This window comes from Meleagris gallopavo, chromosome Z (assembly GCF_905368555.1).
Source record: "Meleagris gallopavo chromosome Z, MGAL_WU_HG_1.1, whole genome shotgun sequence".
NCBI lineage: Eukaryota > Metazoa > Chordata > Aves > Galliformes > Phasianidae > Meleagris > Meleagris gallopavo.
In genome coordinates this window covers 16,692,437-16,713,285 of record NC_139435.1, presented here as the reverse complement: position 1 = coordinate 16,713,285, position 20,849 = coordinate 16,692,437, and the positions used below count along the sequence as shown (strand labels likewise).

Genomic DNA, 20,849 nt, shown 5'->3' with positions numbered 1-20,849 from the left:
AACATAAACATGCCACCTGTTTTCCAGGTTAGTTCAGCCAAGTCTTATTTCAGACCATTTATATTACTGAACATCCCTGAAAATTTGTAACCTTAGAGTAGACTAATGAATCACAGTGGAGTCCCAACTTAGACAACAGGCAATGTAGATGCAAGTCTGAAGTGAAACTGAATCAGCAAATGAACAATGAGCAAATAATTTCCTACTTAAAAAAGTTCTATCAACATAGCATTTATATCCCCATGATAAACATCCCTGTTATTAGGCTAGTTCAAATTTCCACTCACAGTAATGCTTTATACTAAAATCCCCTCAGCGTAATATTCTTTTTTGAAAGGGGGGTCAGTGGTGTACTTTGTATATGTGCTTAACATCCTAGTACATGTAACAAGTAGTCTCCACTTTCAGGGAAAGTCTGAATAGATTTAAGTTCTACTTTTGAGCCAACGTTTATTGTAAGACAGTACTTGCTGTGCAAATTGGATGGCAGCTCATTTATTTCCAGTTAATATGAGGTTTCATAATCAGTTCTTGTCATAGGCATCAACCCTTCATTCATTCAATCGTAAAAATGTGACTTACTAGAAAAGGAAAAATAGAGTCTAAAGGCACAGAATCACATAGCTGCTCTAGTAGGAATCTGTAAACAGAGAATCGTTTGAATTTAGGAAATCCAAATCTAGGAAAGTAAAAAGGCAGCTGAAGCAGGCTTTTATCTAGCCAACTTCCTTAAAGACCCAAAGGGTTTTGAGGTCTACAAAGTATGCACTAAAATACCATGTTTCAAAAAGCAATAAGGCAAATAGTATACTCATTATTTCAAAAGTTACAATGGTAGTGTAGGCATACACAGTATAACTTAGTTATAATGCGTGGTACTTTTTCTACTACATAGCCGTATAACTGTTTCCTTCCTACATAATCAGAGATAAAATCCTGATTCCAAGTGAACACAAACCATTCTTGTACCACATCTACCACTGGTAATAGCTCTTTAACAGCAACAGAGTTTGTTCCGCTGCTTAAGTCATGTTCGTACTGAGCAAAGTCCACAAATTGAAGTCCAGAGATTAAACGCTGTCATACTTGTGAAGAGCTTCTTCTAACTTCTGTGTCACTTTTTGAAAAAAAAGTATTTGCTGTTGCAAGAAATGCTGCATCTGTGATTTAAAGTCTCTCACACGGATTTTGTGGAAATGATTAATTTCTGCTAGGGTCGCAAAAGAAATAATGTTACAGCGTTCTTGAATGCCCTCTGCTTTTTGGAGCTCCATCTTCCCCTCTTCCACATGCCGCTTACTCTCCTTTACTTTGGTGAGGGCTCCTGGGTAAAGAGGAGAACAGAAGAGTTTAACTGTGAGAACAATCTTTGCTGTACTTCAAAGTGATTTAATAACAACAATGTGTACAAAGCCTATTCTGAGTGCATTTATGCGTATGAATAAAGAACTTTTCCAGATTAAAAAAAATCACAGAATACTGTATCATTTTAAAAAGCAAGGCTTTAGTTTGCAAAAGTCAGTAAGTGAAAAACATGCCTATTTCACAATCTTAAAATATCAGATCATGTCTTTCAGTGAATAATCAATAAATACACTGACAGTGAGGAAAAAAGGTAGAAAAAGTAGATTTCTGCCTCAATTATCACCAAAAAAGTCACATCATTCAGAAATCTGTCCTTCTGAAACGTTGAACTCTTTCAGGCTTTGTGAAACATCAAAAGGAGATCTGAATACACAAAATAACAATGCATGATTCTGCTTCTACAGTACAGGTACCCCCAAATATTACTGATGACTGGAGAACCTAAAAGTTTATTTCAAAGCTACAGAAGTCCAGGCAGAAATAACACAGCCTTGTAAGAGATGCTAAAAAATACAGCAAAGGAACCTTTCTCTTCCAACCAGCTGATTAAAGCACACATCTCACAAAACCTTTACCAAATGCAGACAGTGATATAGATAAATACCAGGATAAATCTTAATATTAATTTTCACAAGCTCAGCTTCCCAAAAAGCAACTTATTATCCTTAGGAACGACGTACTTCTTCATAAAACTAGGAATAGTCAGACCAATACAGCCTTAGTCTTCTCCAAAAAAAATTAATTATACATATTTGTCATAACTTTTATCCCTGGAGGTGTTTAAGGCCAAGTTGGATGGGGCCCTGGGCAAGCCAATCTAGACTCTGGCAAACCTGCCTGCAGCATGGGGGTTGGAGCTGGATGATATTTAAGAGTCCTTCCAACCTAAGCTGCTCTGTTTCTAGCTGCAATGTCTCAAATGACTCCCTCTTTTGTACTACACTTTATATCATACAAATGACTACAGTTCATGGACAGGACTCTCTTCACACTGCCTTCAAGAAATGCTTTTCTATACTCCCTGCAGTGAAGGGAGTCAGCAAGCTAACAGAGAAGCCTTCTACCTCTGTATTGAAAGGGTAACTTCCAATATTTCTGTAGGGGGAGTAATTTTGTCTACTATCAGCCTGCATCACCTTATGTTCTAAACGCTATTCACAAGTAAAAACATAGTTCTGCTGTGGTAACATCGTCTTCCACTCTTTCCTTCCTATGGCTTATAACAAGATATTTTGAACACCCATTGCTCCAGCATTTCTCATAGCTCAGTGCAGTTTGCTCCTTTTCCTATCCCTAAGGTCATAGAAACACAGAATCTTCCAGGTGGGAAAAGGCTGTTTAATCACTGAGTTCCATCACTAAACCATGTCCCCAAGCACCATGTCCACATGTTCCTTAAATATCGCAGGGATGGGAACTCCACCACCTCCTCTGGCAGCTGGCTACAAAGCCTGACCACTGCGTACCCTTACTAGAGACAAGCTAAAATACCTGATGATATGGTGGATCTTAAAAAAGTTTCAGACGTGGTATGTGCTTCAGGAGCTCCAGAAACTCCCTGATTTGCAGTAAAACCACAAGAACCATTTCTGCCACTGTGGCAGGAAAATTATAAGCAAAGCAAATTTAGATCAAAGTCTTGCAAGTCACCTAACGTGCAAGTGTTTGACCAATGGCTCCCAGGATGCTGCAGGGTGGTTGGTAATGCTTCACCCACCCACACCTTCCCCAACACCATGGCCTACAGGCATGGCAGCTAAAGCCTTGGCACCAGCTGCTCATGGACCTCACCATCTTCAGCCCAAAAACAAAACCAAGAAACCCTCCCACAGGTAAGCAGCACAGCATCAGTCTGTGCCAGAAGACTGTGTTTTCCCCTTCAAAGACTGAGTAATCTGTGAGTCAGGACACAATGTAAAAAATATTGAATCCTCTCTTCTACAATAAAGACATTTCTTTCAGCAAACAAAAACCGACTTGGTAATTTTTTTCCTTCTGCACTCTGTTTGCACTGGAGGAATCTGTGCGAGGTAGTGAAAAAAAATGAAATTTGGGACCTACTGGGAGCCAGATGGAGCTGGTTAAATAAATATGACAACTCCTTGGTTGTGATGTGGGAAACAACATTAGATGTTATTTCTAGAATGACTAAACTGGAAGAAAAAATACTGAAATTGACAGCATCAGCAGCTGAAGTTCATGGGGTATGCATAATCTTCTGAATATTTTACATAAATAATTACTATGCTAATTACCAAAGAGTCCCTCCAGACTCTTGGAGGGTCTGGATATTTTAATCAAACCAGATATTATTATACATTATATTATATATTATACATTATGACTTTTTTGCCAATTAAGATGGGGAAAAGAAAAAAAAAAAGGGGGAGGGTGGGGCTTACAATTAGGAAAAGGAATCCAAAGGGAAAACTTGCAGTTAATACAGTTCTCATTACACAGATATTTTCATGCAGGTATTTCAGTGGATTTTCCTTTAAAATCTACAGACTACAACTGGAGATTATAGATATGCTTAAGCATAGATTTCCCTTTGTTTTTTCATCATGTATCTTTAAATGACGTGTTGTATTATCAGTAAAACCTTAACCATAAAAAATAAAAATTAACCTTAAGATAACCTCATAAAGAGAAAGATTTAAGTTACTGCACGAGAATCACTGAACCTTCCTCAAGTACAAAAAAAAAAAAACCACCCCACGCTTTATTTAAAAAGATATGCAATCACGAAAAAATCAATCATAAAAACATTTAAATATAATTTTTCACTAATTCAGCATCTACTGAAGTTTGCAAGCTTTAGTTTAGCAAATCTTAGGAAAAAAAAGTGTTGTTAGCTTGCACAGCTTTGCAAGCAGCTTTACTAACACTAATATATGCACCTTTCCTTGGCCTGGTCAGCCCCTCCTGACCCCCTCGCCCACACCTGCATCTCCTGGTCATGAGGCTGGGGCTGAGTGTGCTAACAACAGACCCTGAGGGTGGGATCAATGACCTCTGCAGGTCCCTTCCAAGTACTCCATTCTAGTCTCCTGGTTCCTGGATTCAGAAATCTGCGCATCAAGTGTTGGTTTGTATGATCCAAAACAGAAAGGTGTATTTGGAAAGAAACAAACAAAATCAAAAAGAATTCTGGCAGCACTAGAAAAGGCTTTTCACATTTTAGGGAAAAAGCATCAAAAGAGGCATCTCCTAATTTATGAGTGCTGCTCTGAAAGTAATGGTTCCTTTTGTATTCTGTTGGCCCACAACATCAGAGGCAGATGCTGGTGGTGTGGCAGTAGAAGTTGAATCTTCCTGCCAGTATTCTGTTACGTGTTGTTGCCGTAGGACAGATGGCAGCAGAGGGGCAGTCTGACAAAATGGCATCAGACAAAGAAGTGAATTCCTCCATGCGGAAAAAATGGTACCTGCTGACATTCATTGATGCTTGCTGAAACTTGTAAAGACTTCCCTGTGCATAAAACCTTCTGGTTTGATTAAAAGCTCTTCTGTCTGGAGAGGAGGTTTCAAGGACCAGGGCTACCTTTCAATGAGCAAAAACAGCTTGGATTGCAGACAATGCAAAAAGCTGTGCTACATCTATTTCTGTTCCCAAAGGTAAGGAAGAGCAGATGTGAATGCTGTTTTTCATTTCCCCAAAGCCTGATGTTAAACAGATAGTTCTGCTTGCTGAATGCTGCTATGGGCTTTTAGAAACCCACAGGTTTCAGTACTTGCTTTGAAGTATGAGATTAGACAACACTAGATGATATGAACATGTTTAACAAGGAACGTTTATAGTGATGTGCTAGCAGCCATGAAGACAGAGACAACAAAGACTCTGCTAGAAATAAATAGTTCCAAGCTGTGAAACATGCTATACAAATAACAATTTAAATAGGTGCAGAGGGGTTACTAGGCAAAAAAAGAAGTGTATTGAGTAAGGAAGTTGGTCATACAAGCATGAGGTTGCAATCAGGCAGAAGAAATCAAATACGTTCAGGAAAATAAAATTTAAAAAAAGATTTTTTTCAACCTGAGAGTATTCAGGTTTGAGTCAAACAATAAATTTTCCAATCAACTGGAGTTTTATCACACTCAAAAATGCTTCGAGATAGTGTGAGCAGTCAACCAAGGATTGGTTCAAACCTACACATGAGCACATACTCACTGTCCTCCATTCTGTAAGCATGTGCACCAAAGCCAAAATGCAGGTCACATCACATGGGAGTACATATCTCTAAGGGTAACAACAAATGACATATGATCAGCCAGCAGCTAGCCCTAACCTGCTCCTCACGCCTAGCATGCGCAACGCTGGCCAAGGCTGCAGCTTGCACTGTCACTAGAATGCAGAAGTCTTGGAGATCAGAGCTCATGAAAACAACTTCCCATGGCCTAGCTCCACACCTTGATGCAGCACGTGAATTCAACTTTGGAATGTGCATACAGTAGACAGCAGGGAAACTCCAGCTGCATGAATCCAAACGAAGAGAAGCCTCAAGAAAGGGAATTCTCTGGGGCAGGTGCCCCGTTTTGCTTTGTATTTGTACAGTACTTAGTACAATTGACATCTGTTTCATGGCTGGGCTTGCTCAAATCTTCGAAAATAGAAGCAGTCATTACTGCTACCTCAAAACTGTACCTCTCTTTTCTGAAAAAGATCTACGAAATTGCAATCTAAACAGCAGTGATTTAACTTCATACAGCAGTACTGCCTATGGGCTTGCAATGTGAGATGAGATGGCTAAAATACAACATGTGCAGCAGCAGTGAGGATCTGTGAAGTTAGGCAGGTCTGTGTCTCACAGTCATGCTCTAGAATGTGCATCACCAATGTATCAATGTCTTTGCTATTTCAGTCCAAAATACTGAACTTAAAAACTTACCTAGACTGAAGAAGAGAGGAAGTTAACTTTTAAGATACTAAAATTGTAATTACATATATTCAAGTATTTCCTTCACTTAGTGATGAATTATTTTCAAACTAAAGGACAGGGATATATGGAATAAGTTTTTTACAATAAGGGAGGTGAGGCACTGGAACAGGTTATCCGGAGAGGTGATGGGTGCCATGTCTCTGGAGATATACTCAAGGCCAAACTGGACAGCGCTCTGAGCAAACTGATGTAGCTGTAGGTGACCCTGTTCGTTGCAGTGGAATTGGATGAGATGATCTTTAAAGGTTCCTCCCAACTCTAGATTCTGTGATGCTGTGCTAAATTGAAACAACTAATTTTCTTTCACAAGTAACTGACATACATGCAAATTGTTATGACACTACAAAACCTTCCTTCAAACACTACACTTTTGTTATTCTTTACTTTATTCCTCATGCTAGAGAAATGCTGAAAAACGAGACAAAACACAAAACGAATGAAAGAAGATATAGAAATTAGATATAGAAGTTAGCCCTGTGGTTCTTCATGACACATTTCAGAGAACAGTTTTCTGAATTATATCTCTAATGTGGCTGGGGGAAAAAACCACATGCTGCTCCTCACATGCTGCTCTTTCACCACCCAGCCCCAGCATCGTGGGAGCTGCTGGCCCTGCTGTAGGTGAGAAGAAGCAATGGAAATGCAGCGCGTGGACACCAGCCACCCAAACACAAATCCACATTTATTCCATTCATAAGTGGCACTGAGAAAGAAAGTAGCCCTAGAAATGGCAGGGTGGAAAAATCTGGGGAACGTGATTGTTCTGGCTTTTGTATCAGTGGCAAGTGTAGCACAAACAAAGAGCAGCAGGCTCCTGAATGCCTCCTTTGAGAAGTCCTCTGGCCAATAAGCTTTGATGAGACAGCCTCCCCCAAGAATTTGTGTCAAAGTACAAAGGTTCCTCTGAAGGATGGCTTCCTCATGAGGGAAGAAAGCCGAAGTCAGAAAACATAGGGGTTTAACAAAGAGGATTGTTCAGCAGTTTTATCTGAGAAATCCTGTGACAATGCAATGACCTGTGTAATACATTCAGTTTTGCTTTCCAACTGTCTGCAAACAACAAAATAAGATTTGGAGCATCACTTGCTAGGAAGCAAAATAACTTGTGCTTCCATGCCATTTGGCCACCCATCATATTAAATTGTAAAACATAGGCGTCTACAGTGGTCTTTAAAGCACACTACTCACTGCTGAAGGGAGAACTTCAAACACCAACTCCCTTTGCTTTATGAGACATGATCTCTAAGAAAAGGGAGAAATACCTCACATCGCTTTCAGTGGCTTTCATAAAAGGATGCAAAAACAGAAAAAAATAACAAGAAATGAGTTTACTCTTTCCTTACCACAGAACCTCATAATGTTTTTGTTTTTTTTTTTAACTACAGCTCTCTGCTGAAAGACTGGCAGCAAACCCCAGGCAGCCCACACACATGTAGGTGCAGCTTTGATTTACTCTCTTTTTGAAACAAACAACCCTGTAAGGAACAGGTCTCCCACCATCAGGCTGATGGCCGCCAAGCTGAGCTACCTACACGGCCATCCCGCTTACGTCGCTGCATGAGGCCACCATGAGTAACTCACAGAGTACCGCACTGGGCCTGGAGAAAAGGAGCTCATGGGGCTTAGCATTACTGATGGCTCAGCACTTCCACCCAGTTCAGCTCATGGCTATGCAATGATGACCTTCAAAACACGGGAACGAGCAGCAGCACAAGGTGGGATTACATCTCACATGGAATCCCATTCTGAAGTGGGCTCCAAAACTTTCCCCTTTTGGTTCAAATCAAAATGATGAAATAACATATAGTAGAATAGAGATTTTATTACACTGACAGATTATTTGCTTAAGAATGCTGTGAGCACAGATTAACAAAAGGAGCCTACATTAAGTTAAGATTCTGCAAATTCTTTACATTTTCTGGCAGAGATTTAGAATGGAAAGCAGTATAATGGGAATTCCCTGAAATTAAAAGCAGAAGCCTCCTCCAGTACAGACTTAACTGCATAAAAGAAGGTCACAGGGAAAACGCAGCATTACTGTAACTAATGAAGGAACAACCCCCTACTTTGAAATCTGGTTTTAGAGTTTTAAACAAAAAAAAGCAAGCAATCTTCAACATCAAAGGCAAAATGAGGAAGTTACTTGTCTTTCCTGAAAGTGTCAACATGAAACAGTTTTCAAAACCAAGCTTTCTAACTCATATTCTTCTCCTTGATGGAGGAAAACTCTTTTAAGGGTGTTCTATTTTTCATCCTGAAAGTAAGCCAGAAATTTAAAGCAAAATATTTAAAATGATGATTACTTTAGTATTGAACGTGTTTGTATAGATATGGGAAAGTGGCTCTAATGCTTTTAGAAAATGCAGCTTATCAACGGTTAAGGATAAGCAGGAAATATTTTTTATTATGCCATTGCTCAAAAAGATCAGAGTCAAATAACACTGTCCCATAAATTCGGGCTCACAAATCACAGAGTTCTGCTAACGTCCAGGCTAACGCTGACTGACTGCAGCATTATTAATGTCAGACAGAACCATTTGTTCTTCCAGCTACCCTGCTGCAAAGCTCACTGAAAGCTGTCACTTACATGTATTCTTCAGTTCATATAAAACCATGCACTGGTTTACACAATGCAGATATCGTACAAAAATAAAGCAGTCTTTTCCATGGATTTCAGAAACGTGACAAATTCCAGTCTCTGGTGGTTTTAGCATGCACACTGATTTAATTCCTACTAACTGATTAATAATGGTTTTAGAAGGCACAGTGTCAAATGTCATTCAATTTTAAAGAAATGCCAGTGCTAATAGATACTACACATGCCTAACTGCAATCTTAAAAAAAAAAAAAGCCTTATTTAAGATCTGATTAAATTATTACACATATAGCTGCAAGCTGGCGTGCACATACAGGAAGGGTATGGCCCACCTATTTATCCAGTGAAACAAGGACCATTATCATACTTGAGTGTGTTCACGATCACATTGTCAAGGTGCACACTGGCTCTAGAGTCCCCCAGATAAATCTAGCAGCTCCAGCAAGGATGTTACAGTAAGCCAGGCAGGGCAAGAAAGAAGCAACATGCCACAGTTTGCCTTTAAAAATGTTGATAAGAGGAGGTGAGAACAAGATAGCTAAACAAAGGACACAAACACAATTGAATAACAAGCATCTATCACTCCGCACAATCCCATTAACAGAACACACACTGCTAGATAAAAATTGTGAAAACTTTTTGAAAGGTTATTTTTTCAAAGGTTGCATGTAGCAGTTTTAAAATACATACATTTTAGATGTATCACATGCAGACAGCATTTCCAGCAAACAAATGACTATACTCTAGCAGTGCAGCATGTGCTTGCAAGTGTTCCGTCTCACTATACATTACCTATAATGATGCCTGAGAGAAGAACTGTCAGCAGAAATTTAATCCAGCTAAATGGTGTCCACTGCTTTCCATTATCACAAACATAGTATTTTGCATTACAGCTTGAGAGGCAAACATTCCTTAGCACAGACTTTACCCAATTCATAGACAGAAATGTACGAAAGTACAAGCTATCTCCAGTTTAAGGAGGTTTGCTACCAAAGCACTTCAGCTGATGCTAGAAGTACACAAAGGCATGAACTGTAAAATCAAGCTAGTTGTTGGAAATGCAATACATCTGCCCTTCAAAAAGCAAGTAACACTGTGAGTAACTGAACAGTTTCTGGACAGGCACTTAAAAATGTAAGCAATTGCAACTTGCACAAGTACTGAGATGGAACTTCTCAGTGACTTTAAGCATGTCTTATGAGCTTACATTCAGGAGTAGCAACAAGCACTCCAGATCTATAAAAGATGAACATAAGGTATTGCCAAAGCTGATATAAGCAACACAATATTAAACAGTAGCTTTAAAATTTTCTTGAATTTTATAGGATATGTATGGAAAGGAGAATACAGGTTACAAAATATATCAATACCTGTATTACAATGTTATCAAGAAAAGTATAAATGCAGATTTCACCTATTCTCATATCCCTGCTTTGAAAGGCCTGCTTGTGGATGTTTTTCCCCAAAAAGGCAGAAGAGATGCTAAAAATGAGGACAATTCATGGAGTCTGATTGCCCACCATCTTCTGCATAAACTGTCCTAGGGTGAGTAAATATAACAAGCACGGCTCACTCACATAACTTCATATGAGAAGAGTAGAGATGCAAATCAAATGCAGATCCTGCTCCATTTTTCCTTAGTGCATCTAAATGTTCTCTTCTAGAAACCTTCATGCTTCAGCATCTCTATGAGGACAAAGCAAAGCAGACTCTTCTTTGCAATACAAACAGCCAAGGCAAACCAAAGCATTAACCTGCTTTTCGCATCACTTTTCACATTCCATGCAGACATAAAAAGGCAGCTTTCTCACCACAAACAGAGAAGCTGCTCACATATGATGCATACCTACCCAAAACAGGCTGGACAGCCCAAAGACACTAACAAGGCCAGAGCAGATTGTTAAGTTACAGATATTGTCCCCAATTTCATGAGGCATTCACTCAAAATTTTAAAACGCATTTTTAATGTTTTTAAAATAAATTTTATTGAAGTTCATCCTCGTGGCCTTCATGAAGGATATATATTAGACTGTGTAGAAAGCACTTGCTATTTATTTGCCCCAGTCTGTTGATAAGGAAAAGCTTTGGGGGCTACGCCAAATGTGATTTCATTTTTTTTAAATTAAAATTTCCAATCTTTGCTGTTTGAATGAGGCAATTCAAAATAAGTAAGGTACCATCTGGATGAGTTTATACAGTCTGCACACATTAACTTGGCATTTTAACTGTTCAAACAAAGTCTAATGATGAAGTCATGGAAAAGATGTTGGAAAGGCTGAAACGTGTCCTTGTTCCAAAGGTGACTTACAAAACAGAAAAATCAGCCAGCTTGTTCAGTATTGATAATGCAGTTACAAAGACATGGGAGAGCTCTAGGACTTGCTTTCTGCTTTCTGTATGCCAATTCTGGTAATCTCTGTCTTCATAGAAGTCCTAACATGACCTGAAAACCTCCCAGCTGGAGGGAGGCAAGGAATCCTTTCTCACCATCAAGATTATTAGAAACTTCAAGATGAAAAGCTATTGCACAATCTTTGAAATAAAGTTGCTTCTTCCATTTACAAAATAATTTCTACTTTAATTTCTGCATTGTCCTGATACTCTCTAGCTGTTCTCAAGGTCTTTCCAGTAGACAAGGCTCTAATGCATATATTTAGCAAGAAGTCAAGAATATCCACTGCCTGCAGTCAGAACTGAAAGTGTGAGCCTGAGTCAACATCTTCTAGTCTGTTGGTATTGAATGGCTGTCCTGCAGCATGCAGACCTGGGGGTCTGCAGTAACGCATGCAGTCCTTCCTCTGCTACCAGCTGTTTGCTGAAAAATGATCACGGGGATTTTACCATTCTTGAAATGTCTTGCAACCATCAAACTTGAATGATATCAGGCTAGGAAGTTCAAAAGGCACTGGGAAAGAGAAACATCTTACTTGCATGAATCTTGTTCATTCAGAAAGATAAGGTAAGAAGAGATAAGGGAGAGGAAGGAAAAAAGAAAAAAAAAACAAGCAAACAGACAATAGTTTAAAAAGACAAATGCAACTTTTTGGCAGATAGGACACAGAAGTCTGATTTCTGTTTAAGCCTCTTCACATAAGGGCATTGCTCAATTTCAGTCTTGCCCATTGTTGGTCTCTGTGTGACTTACACACACAAAGGAAACTGTAACTTTACAGTGGTACTAAATGTGAGGATTCTTTCAGTATTTAGACACCTAAACATTTATTTCCTTTAGGCCACTTTCAAGTAGTGGGAGGTTGAAACTGGGTGATTCAGGCAGCAAGTATAAAAATGCCACATCTCTCTTGTAATAACAATGGGGAAGCTGAGAGAGATGGCAACAGACATCCTAAGACAATCCATTTTTGTTCATCAAAGTCCTTAAGCACATGAAACATTGGTATCCATCTCTCTTTACTGCTATAGGGGTCATCTGGCTAGGATTACATGCCCCGCTTTCAGGCACTTAAGTTAACTGAGCTGAACTGCATGCAAGGTATATGTGTTTGTGTACTAGAGACAGAAGAAGGTGGATAAAAGGAAAAATAAGAGACAGAGGAAAGAACAAGTCTCTACAACAAATTTAATGGGCTAGAAAGCGAGCAAGAGAGATGGGCACTGCTTTTACATTGTTATTAAAAATTAGGCATGAATTTTGACCAGCCTTATTCACTCAGTGACGCACCAAGCCCTCTTCCCTCTCCCTCCTCCTCCTCCCACAAGAACTGTAGAAAGCATCATAGAGAACTCCAAGTTTCAGTGCTGTTTGGGGTTTTTCCATGCTTGAAATTTCAGTGCATTAACAGCTGGAATGCTTTTTTAGCCCAAATTTTTAAAGTTATTCTAAAACAACACCCAGCACATTTTTAGAGCCAGTGTGTAGAATCAAATTTGCTTCAAGCAAATATGGACATTCGCTTTATTTTACTTTTCACAAACAGTGATCAAGAAGTAATTGCGTCATTCAGATTTTCTTAAAATAATTATTTTAGATCCTGGTGTGCCACCTACATCTTAGAGAGTATGTAAACCACTATTTCAAGTGCGTTTTGCAAAAATTGTAATCAGAAATTTATTTAGTGTTAACAAAATAAGATAAAGAAGGGTTCTGGAAAGCAGAGATGAAACAAAGTTAGCCAGTGTTTCTTCAACAGTCAGAAATTTGAAAAAAAAAGAAAAAAAAAGTCCAATAAAGTCCAATTACAGTAATTCCTCGAAGAGGATTGGAAACAAACAAACAAGCCTCAATAACTTCTCTACTCTCACTAAGCAAGTATCACAATGAGACAGCCAGACAAGAATGCACTACACCAACAGTATACACACATACACCATTTCACTTACATGTGCATACATTTCCTGAACCTAAACTTGCACCAGCCTGCAGTGAGCATTTATGCTGAAGATTATGGAATTCAGGCGATCTCATCAGTTTATTGAAGCTATAGTAATTACTGTTTAGGAATTATTTTGCCAAAATTGCCTAGGGAATTTCCACAAGTAGACCTTAAAAACACAGAAATAAAGATGGGCAGGATGTTTTTCTTCTCAAGACTAAAGCAACTGAATATATTATTTCTTGAAAGACACGCTAGTTCTGCAAAATGACAATGGCGAGCAAAGGTGCAGATCAGTTTTCAGGCCTACTGAACTTAATATTCCTCTTAACAAACGTTTTGCTAGAGGCAAAAGAAAACTAAGTACAAGTATATTCATCTAACTATTTGCATCTTCCATTCCAAAAAAACACAGGTATGCACAGAAATATTTCACATAAGCATGCTAGACAAACTTCTCTGTGAGGGGTTGAGGACAAGATTTTTAGAAGTGTTTGGGTGCTTAGATGCTCAGAGACCGCACTCTATCATCACCTCCTCCTACAAAGATCACTTTTCCCATAAGAGCTTAGTTTTCAAAATAAAATGTATCTCAACAACTTGTTTGTAAGGAATTCGTGTCTTGGGACTGAAATGCTCTGCTTCCAGTCTCAGTGGGAAGTTCTTCCTGAGCACTTCCAGATGGAACTGCGGGATTTCCATCCCATTACGTTCCTCACTGTAGGGCTCAATCCAATGAACGTTCAGACCTGAATTGGAGCACACACAAAATGGGTTACGGTTTCTCATAAAGCATTGCCAAGCTGGTCCTCAGCTGGAGGATGGGAGAATGAAGTTCAAATCCCTCCTCCATTTCTTTTGGAGCAGGAAATTTAACTCCTCCTTCCCTCACAGAAAATCCCTTAATACTGGGTACTCAACAGCAAGAAGCCACAGAAAACGGAGCTTTTAAAAATATCTTACTGAAGCTATTGCCATTTAACTAAACACTTAAAATAGTAATAACAAAAACTTGAAAATATTCCATTGGATTTCATATCTACACTGAAGTGAGCAAAATGGCAATCCCTTTTTGCAGATTTCAGATCAATGCATGATGTCTCACAGAGAATGTAGAAAGATCTGGATCCTTGAGCAGTTATAAGCACAAGGGATAATATATTTACCTGCTGATACACAGACAAAGCAACAGTGGGTTTATGTGGCTTTGGTTCTTAATTCTAGAAGAATACATAAAAGACCAAATGGAGGAAGATTCTTGCCTTCAGTTCAGGTTGTTTGGCCTTCTTCTTGCAGAAGAAAATTTGTAGAAATTATTAAACAACCGAGACATGCAGACTTCTCAGTTTGCAGCACAAAACATTTCCAAATCACATCAAGCAGCTGCTCATCTGCAGTAAATCAAATCCTTAACAAAACAAAGCATTTTAATATATGATTTTGGCACAGCTGCCTTTCTTTTTAGTCCTTCTTAGGTCCAAATGAATACAGAAATGGAATCTACAAATGGCTTCATATATATGAACAATATATTTGCACTATGTAGGAAAAATTGGAGGAGCATTCATAAATTCTTTCTACAGCCAAGCCCACGTTGCCAATGTATCAATCAAAACGCTGCTATGTGTACCACCTCAGAGGTCACTGTTGGGTCATTTCACTGCACAAATATTGTACAATAGAAAATAAAATACTGAAAGGACACAACTCTGTTTTCAGCTCATCTATTTTCACCAACAGATTTTTGTTTGGTCCATAAAGACAATAATATTTCTCAAATACTGGCAACTATCCCAGGTCATAAATTTAAAAGATAGGTCTTATGTAGCAAAAGACCAAATGGTTTGTGTTTTCATCAGAGTTTACAATTTGGAATTGAGAAGCTATACCTTGTTACAAGTAACTCTTACGAATAATAAAACAGCAATAAATTGGATAAAAAATGTATTTTTACTCAATTTTTCTTCAGTTTATCTCTTGTATAGGGAACAACAACAACATATACATAACCCAGCTTTAACCCTATTCCTGTGACAATTATGAACACTCAGGAGACCAACCTTTCAAATCCAAGCCATTTCCTAATCACAAATATGTACTAGGGATAACATTCTGTTGAAGGCGGCGTTGGCCCAGGGGTGCTGGAACATTAACACGCACACACAGACTGGCTGTATGTTCCTCCAACCAGCTCCAGGATAGTCTTCTGGCACAAAATCAACTCAACATATGTCACGCTCATGCACTTCTCTGGTGGAAGCTTGTTTAGATGATTCTTCCCCAGTTTTAGAAGGTAAATATAACCACTGTTTAAATTCAAACAGAACTGAAAAAGAAACAGCGATGTGCAATCTGTAGGAAACGTGGGTTGAGTCAAGCACTTATCATATTATTCCCCATTCTCTTCTCAAGGTAAAGCCTCCAAAAAAACCTACAGTGTGAACCCCTACATTATTTAACAACTTTAAGATATAATTTTAAATAGTATATAGCATCTACTGTTTTATTTGACCCAATAAAATAATCTTTCCCTTTGAATCCTTCCAGAAACTTACAGACAATTGCACCATTATTTGAAATCTCACTTTAAAGTAGTCTACTTCCAAACATGAAACATTGCCAAGATCCCCTTTCTCTCCAAATTTAAATATTTTAAGAGCTGTTATCAGAATACAATGCCACACCAGCTAGCACAACAAATCATGAAAGGTCAGATTGCGCTCTTCCTTTTTCTCCTCAAAATAATGTCAGGATCATTGAAGTTTCCACTCAACACTTTCAAATTTCAACAGGAGAACAAAAATCTAAACTTAATGCATGTACTTGTAAGTGAAACATTTTCTTAAACAACAAACTGTATACATTTTATCAACTCTTCCTCCTCAGATTTCCCCAGCAACAATGCGTGCCTCCAGAAAGCCTGCCTTTGTGATCTATTGAAAAAACTCCTCTGATCATTTTATCATAAAACTTAAGATTTCTAGCACTTGAAAAAGTCTCATAAGGGCCAGAGGCACTGATTCACCATGGGCCACAGACAAAGCTCTGCCTCTCAGTATACAGACCAACACTTACAAAACTACAAAATTAATTCCTGCAACGAAGCTCTTACATTTTGTCATATAAATATTAAGCACGCCAATTTCTTTATTTGACAGGTGATGTTTTTCTAAGTCTCTGTACCTCTGGAAAGCCACAGGTCAAGAATATAACAGCAAAAACAATGAACAGTGGGCTATTCTTCTCACAATGATGACAAACATATGAATAACATTAAGTTCACAGCAGGGATATCACCTACACATATACAGTGCTCCAAACTTCAATTTTCTGAACAAGTGACCCTAGTTATCCAGCAGACAATTCTTTCATGCTTGGTGTTTCTTTCCCCCCGATGGGTCACAAAGTGTTAAAAAACAACAATGTGAACTTCAGAAGCAAGTTTTAGACAGAAAGTTGCTGACAGGATAACAGGTGAGCAACGTTTTTTCCATGATAACTAGGACTGAGTATGAAAAACTCTAACTATGAACATTGATCATTACCCCCACCAAAGGCATGAAAAGAGTTTTAATGCAAGGCTAAACTGACAAATACCAACAGCTTTCAACATCTCATCTAAACATCTGATGCTGCAAAAAGCAAGTAACACTATGCATACCTCAAACTAGGTGGTCAACTGGAGTATGAGCATCTTCAGATTGCTTCTGATTTATTATCTGCAACATTGGAGATCTAAAATACCTAAATTACATCAAACGGAAAGAGATGTTTTCTAATACTGGGGGTTATAAACAAGCTCACTGATCCTTAATGTATCAGCCATAAAGGTCGATGTGGATTCTTTCAGTGACCCGCTGCCAAACTGAGTAACCTCCGACCAAATTCCCAATAAAGTCTGCACCTCTGGCACAGAATGAAAGCTGTCACAGATGTGTTTTGGGTATTTTTTAGCAACAGCTTACCTGAGTAAACACAGAAACATTTAACCCAAGGCCAGCAAGCCAGATGCAGCATGTTTAGCTGCTTGTTCCTATATCTGTCTGCACATCACCAATTTATGTAACTACCATTTTATAAAATATATAGGGATGTTACCTTTCTGGACATGGATGATGTCTGGAAAGTTGGCCAAATGCCCCTGATATAGCGCTAACAAATCCATCACAGGATCTAGGTCCTGTCGGGGCTGATCAGCAAACAGGTCCCCGATGGTGTCGTAGGCTTCTGCAGTGAAGGCTATCGCTTGATTGAGGCCAGCAGAGAAGGTCTGCTGGTCCAGCTCAAATGCCTGGCTGAGGCACTTGAAAGAGTGCCCCACCTTCTGGTATTCCTTCTTGAAACCAGTGACTTGTTTGCGGGCAAACTCATTGGCGGTGTGATTGAGCTGCAGGGCGCTCTCATCCATCTTCTTTGTGAAGGCTTTGAAGCCATCCACCTGGCTTTCCACTTCCTGCAAGTCCAGGACAGCCCCAGGGCCAGTGGGGACACTGATGGTCAGGAAGAAGTTGGCACCCACCATCTCATCTTTCTCGGCCTTGCGCTTGCCCTGCTTCCAGGCCTTCTCATCCGTGCTGGGGCAAGTGAGGAAGTGCTGGAAGGCATCACACTGTGCCAGCACAGGGTGGCTGCACATGTGGTCCATCCACCAGGCCAGGCCTTTGCGACGTTTGGATATGAAGTCTTCCTCGAAGCGGCCGGTGGCCTGCTTCTCAGGCAGGTGGGGCACAGAGATGACAGGGAACTTCTCAGCCAGGCGCCCGTAGAGCCAGTCAAAGTGCTTGTAGCGGCGGTGCACCTGCTGCCCGGTGTGGCTGGGCACCAGCTTGTAGGCAATGTAGCTCTTCATGCCCTTGAACTTGGTCTGCTTGGTGGGGTCCTCAATGGAACACTGGAAGGGGTAGGGGTTCTCCTGCCACTCGGGGCCGCGTGGGCCCAGCACCACGCACAGCTTGTCGCCGTCCTTCACGAAGCCCGACGCCTCTCCGAGCACGAAGGCCTCACCACCCGACTTGACGAAGGTGGAGAAGCGGTTGAGATTGCGGCTCACCGTGGCCGAGCTCTTGGCCCCGCCGCCGCCGGACGGGTGCGGGTGTCCCGCGGGATGGCCGCCGCCGCGGGAGCCCAGCGACAGCTCAGAACGCGTGGACAGCCGGTATCGGCCTGGCGCCGCACCGCCGCCCGCCGCCTCATAGTCGGGGTAGGAGCTGCTCAGGGCGCCCGGCTCGTCCGCCACCGTGGAGCTGTCGTCCCAGTCGTCGTCCCAGTCGTCATCGCTGCCCTGGCTGGGTTGGTAGGAGCCGCCGTAGGGCGCCGGCGGGAAGGGGTACCCGGCGGCGGCAGGCGGCAGCGGGAACGGCTCGGGCTGCTGCGCGGCCGGCTTGAAGGCGGCGGGAGGCGGCAGCGGCTCGAAGCCGCCGGCAGGGACGTTGGCATAGCGGGCGGGCGGCGGCGGCTCGGCGGCGGGGGCGCGGATCACCTGCACGTAGGAGGCCGGGAAGAGGCCGCGGTCGCCGCGGCTGTTTACGCCCTCCAGCCAGCCCTCGATGTCCTGCTCGCTGCACAGGCTCAGCACCTCGTGCTCCCGCAGCGAGATCTCCCCCGGGTTCTCCGACCTGAAGTCGTACAGCGCCCGCGCACGCAGCGCCATGGCCCCGCCGAGCGCCCGCCCGTCGCCCCCCGGACCCGGACCCGGACCCGCCGCCCGCTCTCACCCCCCGGGGCTGCGGGAAGAGGGCGTCGCCACCGCCCGGCGCCGGCTCCGCGTCCCACCCGTAGGGACGGTGCGGCGGTCCCCGGCTCCTCGGCGCGTTGCGTTGCGCTGCGCTGCGGCTCGGCCGGCGGGTAGCGAGTCCCGGCTTCACCCCGGCGGGCGAGGCAGGGCGCGGGGCCGGGCCGGGGACCGTCCCACGTCGCCAGTTTCGCTAATCCAGAGCCGAGAGGCAGGGCGGAGGAGCCGAGCGCAGAGCGGCCGCCCCCATCGATGGGCCCGGCCCGCCCCTTCCCGCCCGTTCCCTTCTGTCCGGCCGGCGCGGGGCTGCCCGCGCGACGGGCGTCGTCGGCCGCGCCGTGTCGGCCACTGGGGCGCTGCCGGCCCCGGGGGAGGCAAGTGGCGTCTGCGGGGCCACGCTGTGCCCGCTGTGCAAAGACTCGCGTCTTTGCTGATTCAGGGAGGTATCTTTGGTCCTCTCAGTGCTACCAGCAGAGACAGAGCGGGAGATGCGATGTGCACACTTTGAAGTTATGAACATAATTAAGAGATATGCTCTGAAAATAGTGCCTCCTAGTTTATTTTTTGGCCCACAGTGTCAGAGGTGGATGGTGACTGTATGGCTGTATGGGAGAGATTGGACCTCTGCTGCCATAGTTCAGCTGGAGGTGGTGAGATCACCATCCCTGGAGGTTTTCAAGAACCATGTAAACGTGGCACTGAGGGACGTAGTGTGCATGATAGCGATGGGTTGACAGTTGGACTTGTTGAACTTAGAGGTCTTTTCTATTCTTAACGATTCTGTGATTCTTTGATGTATTTTTTTGCCATATGACAGATGACAGCAGTCTGACAGAAAGGCATCTGACATGCAAGTATATATGAACCAGAGAATAATTAAGTAAAGGGGTGGAAGTTGATGGAGAGCAAGCAGGAAGGAAAACACGGTGATTTTCCAGGAGCGAAGATGAAGCTCTGGTAGTATTTAGCCTTTTCACTTTTACCATTATGAGGATTTCACCCTGGAAAAACTATGTGTCTGGTTATTGTGTAGTGCCTAGTAGGAAACACACAGGATAGTGCTTTGTGGTAGGAAATGGATACAAATAGGCCAAATATCATTTCTGAGAGCAAACTCAGCCAAACGTCTACAGAGTGCATTTTATTGTTGCTATTTATGTTCCATCTTTAGTGATTTTTGGTGATGTCATTTATATGGACATGCAAGGCCCTTTATCACTGACATTGATGATGGAATTGAGTGCACTCTCAGCAAGTTTGCTGATGTCACCATGCTGAATGGTGTGGTTGACACAATGGAAGGAAAAGATGCCATTCAGAGGGATTACAACAGACCTGAAAGGTGGGCCCAGGTGAATCTAATGAGGCTCTGCACAGCAAAGTGCAAGGTTTTGCACTTGGGACGGAGGAATCCCAGGCATCCATACAGGCTGGAAGGGGGAGTCCTTCAGAGCAGCCCTGCAGAGAAGGATCTGGGAGTCCTGATGGGTGAAAAACTTCACATGAACAAGCTGTATGCTCTTGCAGCTCAGAAAGCAAATGGTATCCTGGGCTCCATCAGAAGAGGGGTGGCCAGCAGGGACAGGGAGGTGATTGTCCCTCTCTACTCTGCCCCTGTGAGGCCCCATCTGCAGTACTGTATCCAGGTCTGGAGTCCCCAGTACAAGAAAGGCAGAGAGCTGTTGAAGACAGAGGAGAGCCACAAAGATGATTAGGGGGCTGGAGCACCTCACCTACAAAAACAGGCTGAGGGAGCTGGACTTGTTCAGCCTGGAGAAAAGAAGGTTGTGGGATGACCTCATTGCAGCCTTTCAGTACCTAAAGGGAGCCTACAAACAGGAGGGGAATCAACTCTCTACAAGGATAAATAATGGCAGGACAAG

The 20,849-nt window shown here is 42.1% G+C and overlaps 1 protein-coding gene across 1 annotated transcript; it reads right to left on the bottom strand.

Moving 5' to 3' along the window:
* Window positions 1-479: 479 nt before the first annotated feature.
* SNX18 (sorting nexin 18) lies at window positions 480-19,193 on the bottom strand. The gene is made up of 2 exons (XM_010725415.3): window positions 17,334-19,193; window positions 480-1,324 (listed from the first exon to the last, which is right to left on the bottom strand). Exons 1-2 carry the CDS (start codon window positions 18,883-18,885, stop codon window positions 1,071-1,073), a joined length of 1,806 nt encoding a protein of 601 aa, XP_010723717.2. The 5' UTR covers window positions 18,886-19,193; the 3' UTR covers window positions 480-1,070.
* Between the last annotated feature and the right edge of the window lie 1,656 nt (window positions 19,194-20,849).

Coding starts and splice junctions, on each gene's coding strand:
- SNX18 (XM_010725415.3), bottom strand. CDS start 18,885: ATGGCGCTGCGTGCGCGGGCGCTGTACGACTTCAGGTCGGAGAACCCG. Junction 1,325..17,333: donor CATCATCCATGTCCAGAAAG/GTAACATCCCTA, acceptor CTCTTTACCCAG/GAGCCCTCACCAAAGTAAAG.